General features: G+C 45.0%; 1 protein-coding gene across 11 annotated transcripts in view; it reads left to right on the top strand.

The window, feature by feature from the left end:
* The window catches only part of PITPNC1 (phosphatidylinositol transfer protein cytoplasmic 1), a 268172-nt gene that overhangs the window by 78692 nt on the left and 170554 nt on the right, over positions 1–18926 (top strand). For 3 of the 11 annotated variants that reach the window (XM_042917201.1, XM_042917198.1, XM_042917199.1), the window contains exon 1: positions 2221–2400. The exons of 5 other annotated variants lie outside the window; for them this stretch is intronic. In XM_042917201.1, coding sequence (XP_042773135.1) covers positions 2338–2400 — 63 coding nt within the window. In that variant the 5' untranslated portion in view covers positions 2221–2337. Of the gene's footprint in view, positions 1–1509; positions 2401–8137; positions 8419–18926 lie in introns of those variants that run through there. 3 more of the 11 variants (XM_042917206.1, XM_042917207.1, XM_042917200.1) reach the window with 2 other exon arrangements.

Here is an 18926-nt window from a genome sequence, read left to right as displayed (position 1 = left end):
TCATGACCCTAGGATCAAGAATCCGATGTTTGTACCAACTGAGCCAGCCAGGCGCCCCGCCCCTCCGCCCCATCTGTATCTTGATGGAAAATTCAAAATCATAAAAAAACAACAAAGGTGCCTACCAGCCACACCCGGGTGCATGTTGCATTTGGGTATTGTGTCCATAACCTTGACCTAAGGTCTCCGTGACCTTAGAATAAAACCCCTAAAGAGGTCAGCCTGACGTTCTAGAAAGCTGTCCTTAGGACATACTCTATCCATTAGAAGTGAGCCATTAAACCCAGCACACAAGGGGGAGGGGCAGTAAGCTCTACCTCCTAAGGGGAGGCTATCAAAGAAAGGTTCAGATGGGCTGAAACCATCACAGTAATTAATAAATACTTTCAGAAAGATTCTTTCAGGCTCTGCAAGTATCCTAGTTCCCCTTTAAAAACCTTGAACATTCACCAGGAGATCCTGCAGCTATGATTACTGTGGCTGGCATTCTAGAGATTTTCTATTTTCTCTCCTTCCTTCTGTATTTATTATTTGGAATTCCTCTGTAAGGAAGACATGTCCCTTCTCTTCCATTTATTTATTTATTTATTTATTTATTTATTTATTTATTAGCTTATCGATTCATTTGTTTGTATCAGTGAGGACTCACGGATATTTATTTCATTCTTTGGGTGAGAGTTTTTGTGTTTTTTTTTTTGTTTGTTTTTGTTTTTGTTTTTTTAATTATTCTCAAGTTAGTTAGTATACAGTGTAGTCTTGGCTTCAGGAGTTGAAACCAATGATTCATCACTTACATATAACATGCAGGGCTCATCCCGACAAGTGCCCTCCCTAATGCCCATCACCCATTTTCCCTACCCCTCAGTTCCCCACCCCCATCAACCCTCGGTTTGTTCTCTGTATTTACGAGTCTCTTATGGTTTGCCTCCCTCTCGGTTTTTATCTTATATTTCCTTCCGTTCCCCTATGAACATGTTAAGTTTTTCAGATTCCACATATGAGTGAGATCACAGTATCTTTCTCTGACTTATTTTGCTTAGCATAATAACCTCCAGTTCCATCCACCTTGTTGCAAGGGGCAAGATTTCATTCTTTTTCATTGCCACATAGTATTACGTTGTGGATACATCCCACTTTTTCTTAATCCACTCATCAGTTGATGGACATTTGGGCTCTTTCCATAATTTGGCTGTTATAGATAATGCTGCTATAAACAGTGGGGTGCATGTGCCCTTTCGAATCAGCATTTTTGCATCCTTTGGATAAAAACCTAGTAGTGCAGTTGCTGGGTCATAGGGCAGCTCTATTTTTAATTTTTTGAGGAACCTCCACACTGTTTTCCACAGTGGCTGCACCAGTTTGCATTCCCAGCGACAGTGCAAGAGGGTTCCCCAAGAGCTTTTTTTTATTTTAAATATTTTATTTTTAACGTATGTCTACACTCAGTGTGGGTTTCGAACTCAATGGCCCCAAGATCAAGAGTCGGACGCGCAACCGGACTGAGCCACCCAGGTGCCCCCTGAGAGGTTTTTGAAATAGGAAAACAGCCTCTTTGAATGAGGTGGAGGGAGGTGGTAAGAGTGTCAGTGCGGATCAAGAGCACGTGGGGGATGGAGAGAAGTTCCTGAGAAGGTCAGCAATGATGACATTCAGAGGGGACGCCTTGGTGAAAATGAGGGACACTCTGTTCTCAAAAACAGGGACCAGGAAAGACTGGACGGCCAATTTTGACGTCAGGAGGGAGTTCCCATTAATTAGCTTTTGTCTTCTCGGTCAGTTGGGAAACTGACTTTTGGAATTTAAATTTCCTTGGCCCCAATTCTTGGCCTCCAGAGAAGGGTTTCTCAACCGCTCCACTCTTGACAGTCGGACTGGATCATTCTTCGTTGTGGGGGTTGTCCTGCGCCCACAAGATGCCAGCAACATCCTCGCTTCCTCCCCCAGTGTGACCACCAAAATGTCTTCAGTGCCACCAGCGGTCCCCTGGACAGCAAAATCACCCCTGGCTAAGAACCACTGATGTAAAATAACTTACACAGAAGTCTGGCAACCCACAGGATTCCTGATCTTAACCTTCGAAAGACTAAGACGAGGCATTCACCTCTAAGTTCCCGCAGAGAGAACTGAGCTGTCCCAGCTGGAACGCTCGGCTTTGTTGCCATTGGCGAAGCAGGGCCCTGTTTCCTTGGGGATAGTGGGTGTTCTGAGCACACAAGCCGGATGAATCAAGAGGAAACACGGTTCTGTTTCTCAGAGCGTCTTTGCTTCTGAAAAGCGTTGTTGCGGTTAGAGTTTTGCTTCACGGTGGAGGGTTGTTTTGCTTTCTCTGTGGTTTCTATGTGGGCCGAGAGAAGCAACTTCGTTGTTATGTCACATGGGGACATAGAAGCTGTTTCACAGGTGAGTTTCCAAAAGCCAGTTTGTTCTAAAAACCGACATGACACTTAACCTAGCTGGGTGAGCATTGGTTGCTGGTACAGTTGTTTCTTAAGAGCGCTGGGGATGTCAGGGACTCTGAATTCCTTTAAGGCTCTCATTTTATTTATTATTATTATTATTTTTTTTTAATTACTATTATTTTTTAATGTTATTTATTTTTGAGAGAGCGAGTGAGGGAGGGGCAGAGAGAGAGGGAGAGAGAGAAGGAGACGCAGAATCCAAAAGAGAGAGAGAGAGAGAGGGAGACACAGAATCCAAAGCAGCCTCCAGGTTTTGAGCTGTCAGCACAGCACCTGATGTGGGGCTCAAACCCACAAACCGCGAGATCATGACCTGAGTCGAAGTTGGACGCTTAACCGACAGAGCCACCCAGGCGCCCCGTGGCTCTCATTTTATTATCCAAAGATGGCTTGCATTTTGGCCTAATTTTTTTTCACCTCCAGTAAGTTTTTTAACAGCATTTCCAACAGCAAACATGACAGAGATTAAGGAACCAAGCCAAGGCTAAGGCTCAAACGACCTTGTGCGACCGCTGATGCCATCTGTTGGCAGCTGGCAGAACTGATGCCCTTCGGAGTTCTGTTTATTGCACAGAAAGTGGAAAGTTGGCTGCAGGGTACCTTCCTTGCAGCCTGGAGCTGTGGATCAGAAGGATAGGACAGGGGTGGAAAGGAAGGGACCGTGAGTTTGCTTTATAGGTCCTGCATGGGCCATTAGTTGTTGGCAGGAATCCATATTTGAAAAAATTTCAGGACTTTTATTTTTTTTTAAGTTTACTTATTTATTTTGAGAGAGAGAGAGAGAGAGAGAGAGAGACAGAGACAATCCCAAGTAGGCTCCACGCTATCAGCGCAGAGCCTGATTTGGGACTCGATCTCACGAACTGAGATCAAGAGTGGAGGCTTAACAGACTGAACCACCCATGCTCAGTACTTAAAGGTACTAGCTGGGATGCCATTGGGACCTAAAATCCATTTATGAGTCAGTTGTCATCTAAGAAAGTTACGGTCCCAAGGCATTGGCCTTGGGGGGGGGGGGGTTAACAGAACAGCAGGGAGGACCCTTAACTACAACAGTCTCCTCCAGAGCCTTAGCATGTGGCCCACGCTTGTGAAATTTGGTTGGTCAGGGACACTATGAACTCCTCGCTTTAATCAAAGAAACTGACACACTATCATGTAAAATAAGTATCATATTATATCTCTCTTCGTTGTGTTTTCAAATACTGTTTGTTTGTGTCTATACCAATCCATTTCGGCCAGCAACCCTTTTTGGATACAAAACCGTGATTCCCAGACACTGGGTTTCCCGGGTCCACAGATGCCGTTAAAAATGAAAGCCAGCATGAGTCCGACCAGTGGATACCCAGCCCTGACCATACGTAAGAATCACCTGGAAAACGTAAAACATCCCTGAGGTTGGCCTCCCTGCCGTCGGTACTGATTTAATTCCCCTGCAGAAGCCCTGGGTCATGGGTTCCGCTTTTGGAACCACAGTGATTCAGGCACGCCGCTCTTCCTCAAAGTGTGGTCTGCATTTGGAACCTTGTTAGAAATGCGGATTCTCAGGCCCCCTCCCAGACCTTCTGAATCAGTCTGCATGGGAACAAGGTTCCCGGGTGATCCCTGCACACGGTGGAGTTTGGAAGCACACGGTGTTGCCTCTGAAGAGGGGGGTGTACTGAGCTGCCCGTTGGTATCCCCACTGAGGACACCTGTTTGTATTTCACGTTTACCATTCACGGTTTGGGTGGCCTTCGTCAAGGGCCCCAGCTTCCGCCTGCTCGGTGGGTGCCGTGGGCGTCCCAGATCGAAGCCACAAGAGAACCCAGGGGCCCTTCTTCTACCCCCACCCGGTCTTGCTCACAGCTAGCCGTTAGAGTGTGTTTCACAGCACTGGTGCCTCACGGCGTGATCGCCAAACCCAGACTCCAGTCTGTGGGTTACCTCTGGGCTCTTCCTGTTGAGACTGATGGTGCGTCAGTGCCGGCTGAACCCATGAGGACAGGTTCAGCCTGGGTGCAGCTCCCCAAGACTCTCCCTCGATCTCTAGCCTAGAAGCCGCCTGTGTTGAAAAGGAGGGAGGCAGCGCCTCTTGGTTGGTTTCTGTTTTTCTAAATGTAAACGTTGGTGTTTGAATATTTGAATGAAATTAAGGCTGTGGGGGCATCTGGGAAGCATCTGACCTTACGAACAGGCTTCATCCCGGTCGGACTTGGGGTTCGGATGAGGGGCCCCTGGGCCGGGCAACCCTCTTCTGATCCAACGAATCCATCCACCGTCTTTCTAAAAGCGATCTTTTTTAGTTCGTTTCTTAAAACACGATGCTATATGAGAGATCTTTTCTAAATCTGTAGTTTCATTTTGAGTAGTGCCTAAAAGAGACACTGAAGTCCCTGTTCAGCCTTTTTTGGGAAACGGAGATCCTTGGCTTCTTTTCTCTGCCGTCTTTGACAACAAGCCCTCTGTGATGAACGGCCATTCGAAGCCAGGCAGGGCTGTTTTGTCGTCTTCTCCAAGCAGCACCCCCCCCCCCCCCCCATCTCCTGTACCTCCTGCAAAGGAACAAAACCACCAGAACAAACCAAACTTGGAGGAACAAGGGAGGCTTGTCCCCATTTGTGAAATCCCTTCAAAGAGTGTCACTGAAAGAGGGTTGCTGTGGCTCTCTTTTTCTGGAAGCTTTGGGAGGTCTCCCGCAGATCTGATCTGGAGAGACTGGAGTGCTAATTTATGCACAGAAGCCATTCATCAGTCGAGTGCCAGTGATTGCCAGTCGGTTACCATCCCTCCGAATTCAGGGCTTTTGAAAGGACCCCAAGCGGGGCTTGTGGCTTTTCCTTCAGTCCTTTTCTCCATCCTTCTTCCTCCTCCCGCCTGTCTGTCCTGTGCTGCCCCTCTGCCCTCCCCAGTGTTTCTCTTGTGTTGCCCACAGCAACCCCAGCAGTCGGTCCTGGAGTGGAGGGAGCAGGCCTGGTTACCTGGGAGTCTAGCAATGGTTGCTCAGCAATTCACTGGAGCCACACAAAGGAATAGGTCTCTGTGCAAATCTCCCGGTTCAAGCCCCCCTCAGCGGCTCCCCAACCTTGCTCTGCCTGAGAGCCCTGTTTCTTCTGGCACCTGAGAAACCAGTTACAGAGACACCCCTGCCTCCCCTCTCCCAGGCATCTGTTTACCAACAGTGCTTCGTAAACACTTTTAACACCTTTCCTTTGTGCCCACACTTCTCCTACACACACACATACACACTCACACACACACGCATGTTCCCTAGTGTCTCCTACTGCCGAGGGTGTTACTGAATCTAATGTCGCTCTAATTGAGTCGACAGACAGACTGGGGCAGAATTAGCCAGCGGCCACCCCTGTGGCCAGCAGGGCCGTTAAGGTTTTTCTCTTTTGCTCTTTTACCACAAGAAAGCGCTGTGTCAAAAGGAAGTGCCCAAGTCGTCATGGAAATAAACGATCAGGCGGTGGCAGCCAGATTAATGGAGCCATCCTTAATTTGAGGGGGTGGGGGAGCAGCTCTTCCACTAATATATTGAAATCTCAGTTGACAAATGAGCACGAGGTGACTTGAATCCACTACTGTACTTATTGTTGTGATTCTTTTGAACCTCATTTAGTAAACTTTCTTTCCCCTGGAATACAATAAAACTCCCCCAAACCAAGGAGGTAAAATGCTGAGAGAGCAGACCTAAGAGAGCTATTTTTTTTTTTTCCTGAAGGAGAGAACAAAATAAATTCGGAAACAAAATAGTGTTCATTACTTCTATCTTGCCTTCTGATTTCTAAGTGTGCCCGCCGGCCCCTTTAAATTCCAAGGACCGTTATGTTCTTTGAGATATTTGTCAATGACAAGGGAGTATGCTTTGAGTAAAGGCATTTTCTTCTGCAGTGTTCATTTCTATTTCAGTGGTTTGCTTCAGTACTTTTCTTTAATTAATACTGTTTATGCTCACTGATGAATAATTCAGAGTCATACAAGCAACAGATGTCAGACGATTCAAAATGACTTTCCCTGAATTATTTATTATTTCTAAAAAAGTAACAGGTTTGTTGAGCAAGTAATTGGCAACACAGATGTAGATCAAGGTTTGTCAGCAGGAAACAAGGTCTCCTACTGCTTTTCCTTTTGTTCATGTCACTAACGAGGGCGACACTGAATAAGGGGAGTTTGGCTGATACCAACTTGTAGGGGGTCATTTATTTATTCATCCTGGGTGCTGACCGGGGAGCTGGAACCATGTTTGGTTTCCCAGTTGTCTATGGATGTCAAAACATGAAGGGGAATTCATCCAAAAACATAATTAATGAATGTAGCCTTGCAAACACCTATCAGACAAAAACTTAATATACGTACCCAGAAAGAGGAAACATCTTTGTTTGCAAAGATATGCCAAGAATAGAGACCTAGGGGAAAAAAACGAACTGACAGATACGTGAAAGTTTATGTATAATAATGTTCTCTCAGTGTTGTTTACACCAGAATTTTAAAAAGGGTCCGGAGAAAAAAAAAAAGCAAATGTCCAGCAATGAGAAATTAATTAAGGGGCGCCTGGCTGGCTTAGTTGGTGACGCATGTGATTCTTGAGGCAACAGGTTGTGAGTGGAGCCCCACGTTGGTAGGAGTTATTTTAAAAATAAACTTACAAAAGTATGGTTTTGAAGTTTTTTTGATGTGGGGCGCCTGGGTGGCTCAGTCAGTTAAGCGTCCAACTCTTGATTTCAGCTCAGGTCACGATCTCATGGTTCGTGAGTTCGAGCCCTGCCATTGGCAGATGGCTCCTAGCTGACAGTGCGGAGCCTGCTTGGGATTCTCTCTCTCTCTGTCTTTCTCTCTGCCTCTCCCCTGCACGTGCGTATGCTCTCTCTCTCTCAAAATAAATAAATAAACTTTAATAAAAGCTTTTTAATGTGGTTATCTTGAATAAGGTGTTTCTAGACCCAGTTGGAAGACAAACCACGAGCATACTAGTTTTTTTCCCCCCTTGGTTAGAAATTTTTCTGTCTTTCATAGACTTCTGGCAATCATATGATCTATTACCTTCTTCACGATAGGATCAAATTTTGCATATCTTGTGCCTAGCATCAGATTTTTCAAGTCTGCAGAGTTCCAGCTAATAAAACAAAACAAACCCTCCAGAAGTCAAATGGAGGATTGGGGCCCATTCTTTAACCCACCCCAAATACAGTCCCTGAAACCCACTGCTCTCCAAATACCTGTGATTTGATATTTTGCTGACAGTCCATAAGATGCAAGAAAGTAGTTGAAGGAGGACAGTAAGAACCATTTGGTGCTTTGGTGGTTTTGTGCAGGTAATACTTTCACAGTTCCTGACTCATGGGGTGGTAGATCAGGAATGAGATGAAGGGGGGGCGAGGGTGCCATCTTTGTTTTTTTTTTTAATGTTTTAAAAAATATTTTTAATGTCTTATTATTTTTGAGAGAGACAGAGAGTCAGAGTGTGAGCAGGGCAGGGGCAGAGAGAAAGGAAGACATGGAATCCATAGCAGGCTCCAGGCTCTGAGCAGTCAGCACGGAGCCTGACGTGGGGCTTGAACTCATGAACCGCGAGATCATGACCTGAGCCGAAGTTGGACACCTAACCAAGTGAGCCACCCAGGCACCCCTGTCTTTTTTAAACTCTTGTTCAGAGCTCTGAGAGAGGAACTCGCACAGTGACAACAAAAATAAAATATTTCCTTATTATAAAGTGATCAAAGAACTGAAAAACAGTACAGTAAAATAATTTTCTTAACTGACGTTCTTTTGACCAACATTAAGATGGATTGTCTCTTTGGGGACATGATTCCGGTTTAATCATTGCAAATGTTTTGGGAGATGTTTTATGACTTCTGGTTTTATCGATTTCAAAGACTGTACGTACATCTGCCCGTCCACGCATCCCCCACCCACCCAGCTGAGAGCAGAAGGGGCGAATGGGACGTTTACAGAGAGGGGCCAACCGCCTGGATTGGTAGGTAGCCTGAGGGGACTTGGTACTTTACGTTGTGCTTTTTCTGCTTGAAAAGCATATTGATCTCAATTTTCAAAACACAGCTCGGTTTGTAGCTGAAGAGGAGTAAGTTTTATAATGTCGCCGACGCTGTTGGTTGTCGTGGATTAGCCATGCTCTCTATGCTCTCTTTATCCCTATTAACCGGTTTCTTTATCCCGTTTTCTTACCCGCGCTATGGGCACCGCACCCACCTCAGAAGGTTGCTGTCAGAGTCCTGGATACTCATGCTAATGCTTACTCGCTAGCTCAGCCTAATTAAGATTTCTGTTAAGCTTGAGATAATTTGTAGCCAGTGTCTTCCAGATGAAAAACAGAGGCCTCTGTTGACACGTTTTGTTATTCTAAATTGGGACCATCCTGACTTTATACCCAAGAATTCATCTTTAGTTCAGTCATCACGTAAGCTGGTGTAATTCTCTAGGGGTGGCTGTCATTATTAATTTATATCTGACCTGGTTCTGAAAAAAAAATATTAAAGGCGGTGGAACCCTAATTTAGGACTTAGTGGTTCTTGCTTGGCCCATTAGTCTGGACCCGTGAAACCAAAATTGTATTGTTATTGTTATTTTTTTTAATGTTTATTTACTTTTTGAGAGAGAGACAGAGTGCGAGCAGGGAAGGGGCAGAGAGAGGGAGACACAGAATCCAAAGCAGGCTCCAGGCTCTGAGCTGTCAGCACAGAGCCCGATGCGGGGCTTGAACCCATAGACTGCGAGATCATGACCTGAGCTGAAGTCGGACGCCCAACCAACTGAGCCACCCACGCGTCCCCCCCAAAAAAAATTTTTTTTAAAGATTATTTAATAAGTATAATCTCTACATTCAATGTGGGACTCAAACTCATGACCCTAAGATCAAGAGCTGGACACTCCACTGAGTGAGCCAGTGAGGTGACCCAGGACCTATGAAAATATTAGAACGATTCCCTAAGAAAGCAGACTAACAATTAATGACAACTTCAAACATCATGCTAAGTACTAGGGTTTCTTTTGACTCTCGGACATTGTGTCAACGCAGGTGATTACAACTAGTCTTCCCATCTTACAAATGGGGAAACAGAGACTCCGAGAGACCCATGACTTCTCTCAGTAGTTAGTAGTGTGGTCACAGGGTACCCACTCCCAACCCCTTGGCTACATCCTGTGTGTGTTTGTCAGTTTCCTGGAGGCTGTGCTACTGGCAGCATCTGCCGTGGGCACAGTAGGAAATGTGTGGAGCGTGTTGGAAAGCGTCTGGATTTTCATCTGGGTTTGTGGATTTTGTAACAGGGTGTCTGCTGGATGGTGTGCTTGGGTAGAGCTGGCACTCTATCTCAGCGGATGGGTATTTCTATCAGAGAAGAATGGACTTGCCAAGTCAGTCTGGAACATCAGGAGTTGAAAGACATTGCAACTACGAAAAAAAAAAAAACCATTATTAAAGATGACTCTTAAGATGTCAAGAGGGAAAAGAAAATGACTTCTTAGGTCAGAAAAGCGAAAGCTATCATGCTGGGCGAGCCACGAGCTGAGGGATGGCTTCTCAAGGGCGGCTTAAATGCATTAGATTAGTCTGCAGTGTGGATTAAGGGACTGCAGGGATTTAATAACTTGTGTATGAGACAAGGGCCCTGCAAATGTTACACTGTCATAAAAATGTAACCCTTCTAATTGAATTCAGAAGCAATATTAAAATTATTCTTTTGGTGATGCTTCCTAGATGTATTAAATAAAATATCAAGAGTCACAGTTGATTGAGCTGAAACTTGAACACGCGAGAGTTGTTTACCCATGAAATTCTGTTGCCGGGGGTATTTTGATTTTTTTTTTTTTTCTGAAATGTACTAAGAAATTTCTCCTTTTACCTAATTTATGGTCACTCCGCTGTTTCAGGGTGCCAGAAGATGCTCTCAGAGTCTTGGCAGTGTTTTGGAATAGAGTATATTATCTTAGTGTTGGGCTATGTATATAATGAACACTTTATATATAGTGATGGTGGACTGCATGAGCTGAATTCTCTCTTAAGGGCAAAGGAAGGGATAGACTATTATTAACTTACATATGGTGCTTGGCATGCCTTTAAGGAAGTAATGGTGGAAAACACACCTTTTTTTCCTCCTGTGGCCATACGTAGTTTGCTAGCCTTATGTCTGCGCCCCAAGACTTAATGAGAAGATGACTTTGACCGGAGGTGGTTACCAGTATGCTGCTGGGATACTGCTGTCCATGAACTTCGTGAACTTCATGGATCCATAGACTCCAGAGAGCCTTGTGGAAATCATGAAGCATGAGTGGCAACTGTGAGCGAGGGGGGTCTTCTCCTTTCCACCTGAGGACAATCAGATGGGGGCAAACACGAGTGTAGGGAGAGGCAGGGAGATAGCATTTTGAATCCAGACATGTAACGAGGACTATAGTTGACTGACAGGTGTCTGTGCTTTAGGAGCAGGGAAGGTGGTGGCGATTCAGAGGCAGGAAACCCTCACCCTTCAGGCTCTCATCCAGAGTCCCCAAAGTTGTATGTTGTATATTAAAGAGTACTGTGGCATGTATTCCTAAATACCTACATAGAAAAAAACGTATACGAGCACAGGTTAGACCTCAGAATACACGAGTCACACCATTCAAGGTAGATTTCCCTTTCCCTCCACGAACAAGAGCCTCCCGCCTTTTCTGTTATTGCTCAAATTTAGAGAAATTTCTTTTATTTTGCAGAACTTGATGCCAAAGAAACCAGTGAGTGTTTTCCTGTGTCTGTCTGAGCTCAGTGGAAGGGTGTCCAAGGACTTAATCCAACTCCCATTGAATGATTGGCTTCTGGCAGAACTGTTAATTTGCAAACTCTTAAGAAAGAGGAAAGTGTACATTCTTCCAGCTGCTAAACTTTGGGCTTCATGGTGAATCATTGGGACAGACTTTCTCGGCCGAGTGGGAGAGCTGTTGTGGGGCCCCGGGTTTATTTAGACACCTGGCCAGAGCTCAGACACATGTGCTTGGTGACCCGCCTCTAGGGCTGACGTGCCTTCCCCTAGAAAACATCTTCATATGTCATTCCCTGTATAGGCTCATCACAGACTGATTGAGGGAATGAGTTAGGATCACTGACCAGAGAACACCTGCCATGTTTTTCTTCTGCCTGTTTCAGGGATGTCCGTAAAGGAGAAACCTTACTCGCTTGAAAGCTTCGGATTGCCAGGCAGCTCCGAGCAGTCGCTAGAGGCGTTTTCTCCTTGCTGGGGTTTTTCTTTGCCTCTAGAATACTGAGCAGAAAGGAGGGAAAAGAAGAAAGATAAGCCCCTCTTTCAAAATACGTTCGAGTCGATCCCTATCAAAGAGAAGACCTGAGATTTCTCAACTCACAAATTAGGTGGGACTACTGCGTCTGGGAATTAGGACTAGGCCCCATATGGAGTTATTTGGGAATTAATCACCAGTTGGCTGATCCCAGACGTGGAGCACATCGGAATTCACCTCGTGTTGTTTGAAAGTTGGCAACCTGCTTGTTACATAACATGGAACGCAAGGCCTGCCAGCCGGGCCTCCACGTGCCCTGGGGGATTTGCGAGGCTTTATAACTCTTTGTTGAGTCAGCCAGGCCTGCCAGATAGATTCCAGGGGCCTGGGGTATGTTGGACACCGACCTCAGGCTTCGCAGTTTAACAGACGATATCTCTGCCTTTGGGATTTTGTCTTTAGCAACTGCCGTGAACACCAGAGAGAAGTAAATGAGGGACATGACATGGGCTCTTTTTTTTTTTTATTTTTATTTTTGAAAATGTGTTAAAATACGCATAACAAAATATACCCCCTTAACTATTTTTAAAGGTACATTTCAGGACACGTGGGTGGCTCAGTCAGTTAAACGTCTGACTCTTGTTTTAGGCACAGGTCATGATGATATCGTGGTCATGAGATTGAGTCCTCCATCAGGCTCCATGCTTAAAATTCTCTCTCTCTCCCCCCCCACCCCTCCCCTACTCGCATGCATGCACTCTCTCTCTCTCTCTCTCTCTCTCTCTCAAAAAAGTACATTTCAGTGGTATTAAGTACATCCATTTTGTTCTATTGCTACTGCTGCTATCTGTAGCATTAATAATTCTGTACCCATTGAACACTAACTCTCCATTTCCCCTCTCCCCAGCCCCCCAGCAGCCACCATACCCCTTTCTGTCTCTATGAATTGGACTATTCAAAGTACCATATGTAAGCGCAGTATTGAACCCTTGTGGCCGGCTTATTTCACTCAGCATGACGTCTTCGAGGTTCATCCATGTTGGAGCCTGCGTCAGAATACCCTGCCTTTTCCAGGCCAAATAATATTCCACCGTATGGATATACCACATTTTGTTTATCCATTCATCTGTGCGCAGGTAGATGGATTGCTTCCTCCTTTTGGCTGTTGTGAATTATGTTGCTGTGAACGTGGGCATACAGATATTTCTTTGGGTCCCTGCTTTCCATTCTTTTGGATATGCGCCCATAAATGGAATTGCCAGGTCATATGTAATGGACTCCTTAAAAAAAGAAAAAAGAAAAGAAAACAGAGAAAGACAGTATAATGACAGTGTGTGACTACCCTCAGAGGACAGGACTTGATTGCTTGCGCTGTTTCCTTCTCCCCTCACCTGTTGCCTACATGCCTCAGTGGTAATCAGCTTGGTGGGGGAAGCTGGCCTTGTTTGGACTGAGATTGCCGGTGTAGACCTTCTCAGTTTGACCCTACATCTGATTCCCCCGCTAAAGCACAGATAGATGAACAAAGTAGATTGAAGTCATACAAATGACTCCTCCTGCCTCCTTTTCTTCCTCTTTTCTTTCCTTTTTCTTCTTTTGAGAACTCTGGTTATGGTGTCTGCACATCTGTTTTAGCCTAAACTCCAGTAAATCAGTGGTGCTGCCCGTTGGAGTCACCTGGTTTCGTGCTGACAACTCAACCCTATGTCCAGAGACTCTGAGTTCATTTGCTTTGAGGCCTGGCCTGGGCGTGGGGGTTGGAAGGCCTGCAGGCAAGTCTAATGTGCACCCAGGAAAATGACCACACGTAAATAAATGTTTTCTTCACCCCTCTCTTTATGTCTTCTTTCTGGTTCTTTCTTGTAAAAAAAAATTTTTTTAATCTTTATTTATTTTTGAGAGAGACGAAGTGAGACAAAGTGTGAACGGGAAAGGGGCAGGAAGAGAGGAAGACACAGAATCCAAAGTGGGCTCCAGGCTCTGAGCTGTCAGCACAGAGCCGATAGGGGCTCAAACCCATGAACTGTGAGATCATGACCCGAGCCGAAGTCGGACGCCCAGCCGACTGAGCCATCCAGGCGTCCCCTCTGATTATTTCTTTAGACCGTATCTACAGATTTGTAAATCTCAGCTCAAACTTGAAAGTCTTCTAATTGACTTTTTTGCTTGTTTAAATTCATGAGGCTGCATGATGTAATTTTGAATCCAAGAATGAGGAGACCTGGGTCATACTCGTGTATGTCATTATCTAGCCAGGGATGATGAATTACTTCACTTGTCAGAATCATAGCCTTTTCTTCTCCCCCCCTCCTCCCCCCTTTTTTTTTTTTTTTTTGGTCTTCAAAATTAGAATATGGATCAGCATCTGATCCATAAAGAATGAAATTAATGATTAAAAGAAGATATCCCCTCCAGCTCTAACATGCTCTGAATGAGCAGGGGGGATTGATGTGGAACAAGGGAGGCTTGTAGTTCATGAATGTGAACTGTGTCATGTTCTAGTAATGAGTAGGAGGATGAAGAACTTCCCCATAGGGCGCTACTGGGAGATCTGGTGCCCCAGAAGCAGCCTTCAGGGCAGTTCTGATCAGTAAATAAAAGGATGCAAAATAAAGATCTCGCAGGATACGTAGTTAATAAAGCAAGAATGTGGTGCCAGGCAGATTGTTAGAGAGTGTTGGGGACGTCTTAAGTGATAGAGGGAACACAGCAGGACTTGGTCTAGTGGAACAGAGTGCCAGAGGTCCCTGTCCCCCTGAAAATTGTCACCTCCTTGCCTCTTGCCACGAGCTGTTTATCATATATCTTCTGAATCCTTTCAAAGCTTATACTGTACAGTTTGTTTCTCCCCTCCTCTGAGCCTATTCGAGGAATATGGATGGCCCAAGTTTTTATGTGTGTGTGTTGGGTTTTTTTTTTTTTTTTTTCCCCTTCTCCAGATTAACACAAGCTAATGCAGTTGGGATACGGTGCCAGAGATGTTAGTGTATGTAGAAAAGCAGAGAATGCACTTCTGTCCTGGACACCTCCGGGCATGGAATTTTTCTTCCATGGTGACTTCTTAGGCCCATGGGAAAGAGGTGGCCTCTTGGGGTGGGGGGGTGGCACCTTCTCTGGAACCGCCCCATAGCGTGTGGCCGTCAGGATGACGCAGAGAGGCGTGTGAATACAGCCGGCCGCTGCAGCTGGTGCACTTGACTCTGGGCGGCATGTTCCCAGGAACCCGCAGGACACTGAGGACCGTGAGTGATGTAACCCAGATCTGCCAGATGTGGGAGCCAGCCTGAGTCACGCTGGACGATTCATTAAGAAACGTTTTCTGGGTCATCTGGGTGAGGAGTCCTGGCTCTTTTCCCTGCCATCTGGGGTTGGAGGCACACGTCCACACACCAGGAATCCCCAAGTTCACTAACATCTGTCTAAAATTACAGCCCGGTTCTCTGAGCTGACACGGTGCAGAGCCCAGACTCTCGGATGGTCCCTGCCTTGTAATTTGCTAAAGGATGTCCTCACTTTGGGCAGTAGAAGGTGGGGGAAAGTCACTTGATAAAACCATACATGTGAGTTGCTATGAAGTTTCTGTATATTCAACTAAGATCAGAAGGGGGATGGGATGTTGTGAGAAGACAAAACTCTGTGGGCGTGTGGCCAACAAAATGCCAGGGGTCGTCTTTTTTGTTAGATGTGTGTAAGATACCTCATGGTGGGTGAACAAGTGTATTTCTTTTATTTATTTATGTATTTGTTATTTTTTTTAATGTGTATTTCTTTTTGAGAGAGAGAGAGACCCACAGAGTGCAATCAGGGGAGGGGCAGAGAGAGAGGGAGACACAGAATCCGAAGCAGGCTCCAAGCTGTCAGCACAGGGCCCGACGTGGGGCTCAAACTTGTGAGCGCGAGATCATGACCTGAGCTGAAGTCGGACGCTTAACTGACTGAGCCACCCAGGCGCCCCAGAACAAGTGTATTTCTAAAGTGCTTTTTTTCTTTGAGAGAGAGAGTGTGTGTACACATGTGAGTGGGGGAGTGGGGCAGAGGGAGAGAGAGAATCCCAATCGGGCTCTATGCCCAGCGAGCGGAGCCCAACGCGGGGCTCCATCCCATGACCCTGGGATCATGACCTGAGCCGAAATCAAGAGTCAGGGGCTCAACTGACTGCGCCCCCCAAGGTGCCCTAACAAATCTATCTCTAAAAAGTTGTAAGCTGACTTAAAAAAAAAATTCCTCACAGATGTGTAGCATATAACCAGAAAAGTGCATGCATGCATTGCTGGCTAAAATTTCACACCCTGTAATGGGTTGAATGGTGGTCCCTGGAAGCCTGTGAATATGACCTTATTTGGAGGGAGGTCTTTGGAGATATAATTAGATAAGAGATCTTGAGATGGGATCGTCCTGGATTTCCCAGGTGGGCCCTAAATCCAATGGCAAGTGTCCTTATAAGAGACAGGAGAGAAGACACAGACATGGAGGAGAAGGCCACATAAAGACAGAGGCAGAGAAGGGGGAGTTCCAGCCATAAGGAACAGCTGGGGCCACCAGTAGCTGGAAGAGCCGAGAAGTGGATTGTCCCCTCGAGCCTTCAGCGGGGAGCTGGTCCTGCCGAGACCTTGAGTTCTGACTTCGGGCTTCCAGAACTGGGAGAGATACATTTCTATTGTGTTAAACAATCAAGTTTGTGGTAATTTGGTATGGAAACTAAAATAATAACCAACACCTAGATCAAGAAATAGAATGTTACCAAAACCACAGAAACTCACCTTATGCCTCATCCTGAATTCACACCACCCCGGGGTAACCACTCTCCTGACTTCTAACATCAGAGATAGTTTTTATGTTCTTGGAACTTAATTAAATGGAATCACATAGTATGTAGTCTTCTGTATCAGGTTCCATTCAACACTGTATTTGTGTCATTGTTATTGTGTGTGTGATCATTGTTTTGGCCATACAGTGTTCTACGATGTGAATATGCCACTCTTTACTTATTCTTTTCCTTTTGGGGCCATTTGAGTAGCTTTCCTTTTAGGGCTGTTACAAATAGCATTGTTATGGATTCTGTTATATGGGTTTTTTTGGTGAACACATGTGTTCATTTTTGTTGGTTATATTCTCAAGAGTTGAAGTGTTGGGTCATAGGCTACTTATATGTTCAACTTTAGTAGATACTGCTAAACAGTTTTCAAATTAATTTTTAAAATAGCCAATCACATTCAGAATTCTTTTGTTAAATGGAGACTCCAACAATGAATTCAATAACCATTCTTTAATGGGATATTGTGCAAGAACCAAGTGTTGGACATAGGGTTTTCTAGGAACAAGGCTCCCCTCCTTAGATCAGAACTCTGCATTCGCAATGAGGAATACCCCATGTCTCAGAAGAACCCATTACAGGTCTGGACAATTGTAAGAGCACCCCACTTTCTGGTGTGTCAGAGAAGCTGGGCTCCTGACTGTAAATTTTAAATACACCTCACCCATCAGTGGCCCAGCTGCTGGATCTCCATCTTGAAACTCAGAAATAAATTTGCCGTCTTATAAGACGTATATAAGACATTAATACTTCTTATAAGCCATATTAACTCCCCTTTCTAGCTTTTGAGTCTGTGTTCTATAACTTAGGAAGCAATCAAATGATATGAAGCAACCAGTAAACAAGTAAATCTGTACATGAAATAAAGAATACATCGTTTCTGGTCGTGACAAAAGCTGAGAAGACAGTCAAGCCAGATGTCGTGGTTGAGTTTGGAGGGAGTGTTCCCGAGCCTTTTTATTTTTTGGCCTGGGAACCTTTTTTTCACTTTGGGAAATGTTGCTTTTGCTGTGTCACTGGAGTTTTGTGAATTCTAATCTTTTCTTTCTGGTTTGTCATTAGTTTTACTCGTCCTAAGTATATTAAAAATAACTATCTTGGTTCTCTGCTATTTTAACTACGGTTAGGTTAGAAATATGGGCGTGTGTCGCTCAGTGGGATTCTTCTAGTGACCAATAACAAGGCATTTGGCTGAAGTTAGACTCAGAGCTGGTGGCCATTATCAGGTGAGTTAACAGCTATAGCAAATGTTGTGCCCTCACCTGTATCCCTTCATCCTCACCACTGCAGTGCACGCTGGCCCGACTTCTGACTTCCAGCAGCTGCATTTCTTTGCTTGAGGACTCTTCTGGCCTGTAGGCCACCTTGCTGCCCATGAACCAGTGCTTCCTGGGAGCAGCCTAAGTAATGACTGACAGGTGTATCAATACCCCAGCCCCCTCACCTGCCAGGGTGGGTAAATCTAAAGAATGTGTCTACATGGGTTTTGAGACTTCCCCAGTGGGATTAAGCCCAGTTGCCCAGAGTGGTAATTGGCTTGAAACATGCCATTTATTTCCTATTTCTTCTTCCCTATATCATTTCCCCATTCCCTTTAAATTGTTCGCATTTGAGTTCTTTTCTCAGCATATGCTTCTGAGGGAACCTACACTGAGCACGAGCCAATGTCAGAATCAAATCTATGATGTTGAATTTCCCTTACGGCGATCTACTCGGAGAGATAGCCGGCCGCGTCGTTGAGCGGGTCAAGACAAATGAAAAACGAGAAAACAGTCCAATGGCATAAGTCTACAGAATTCTTGCAACACGAGGGGAAAATCCACTCAGTTCGGGAATGAGATGGCACATTCTCAGTGGCTGTCTTGACCAATGAATTCGGCAACAGTACATTGCGTACTTGATAAATAATGCAAGTTAGCAGGTTGAAACTGCTTATTAGACAACAGAAATTCTGCATTAAGTAAGCCAGAATGATGTCTTAGGTGATTGATAGCTGCCCACTTCCCGTTTAGACATTTGATTGAACTGGCAAATCACATTTCTGATTTTATTTATTTATTTATTTATTTATTTATTTATTTATTTATATTTTAATGTTTATTTAATTTTGAGAGAGAGACAGAGCAGGAGTGGGGAAGGGGTAGGTAGAGAGAGAGGGAGACAGAGAATCCGAAGCAGGCTCCAGGCTCTGAGCAGTCAGCACGGAGCCCGATGTGGGACTTGAACTCACAAACTGTGAGATCATGACCTGAGCTGAAGTTGGACACTCGACCAACTGAGCCACCCAGGTGCCCCTGATTTTTAAAAAAACTTAGTGGCTAAGTGTAGATTTTAGCTCAGATTATTTCAGATCACCTAAAGAACTCGACATTTCTCTTGCTGGGCATCTTGTTATGCCAAAATAAGAAGGTAAAACGGGAAAAGGTTGATGCCCTCACTAA

The sequence above is a fragment of the Panthera leo genome, chromosome E1, assembly GCF_018350215.1.
Source record: "Panthera leo isolate Ple1 chromosome E1, P.leo_Ple1_pat1.1, whole genome shotgun sequence".
In the NCBI taxonomy this organism is placed as follows: Eukaryota; Metazoa; Chordata; class Mammalia; order Carnivora; family Felidae; genus Panthera; species Panthera leo.
The sequence above is the reverse complement of the archived record's forward strand: the minus strand, read 5'-3'. Positions and strand labels throughout refer to the sequence as shown.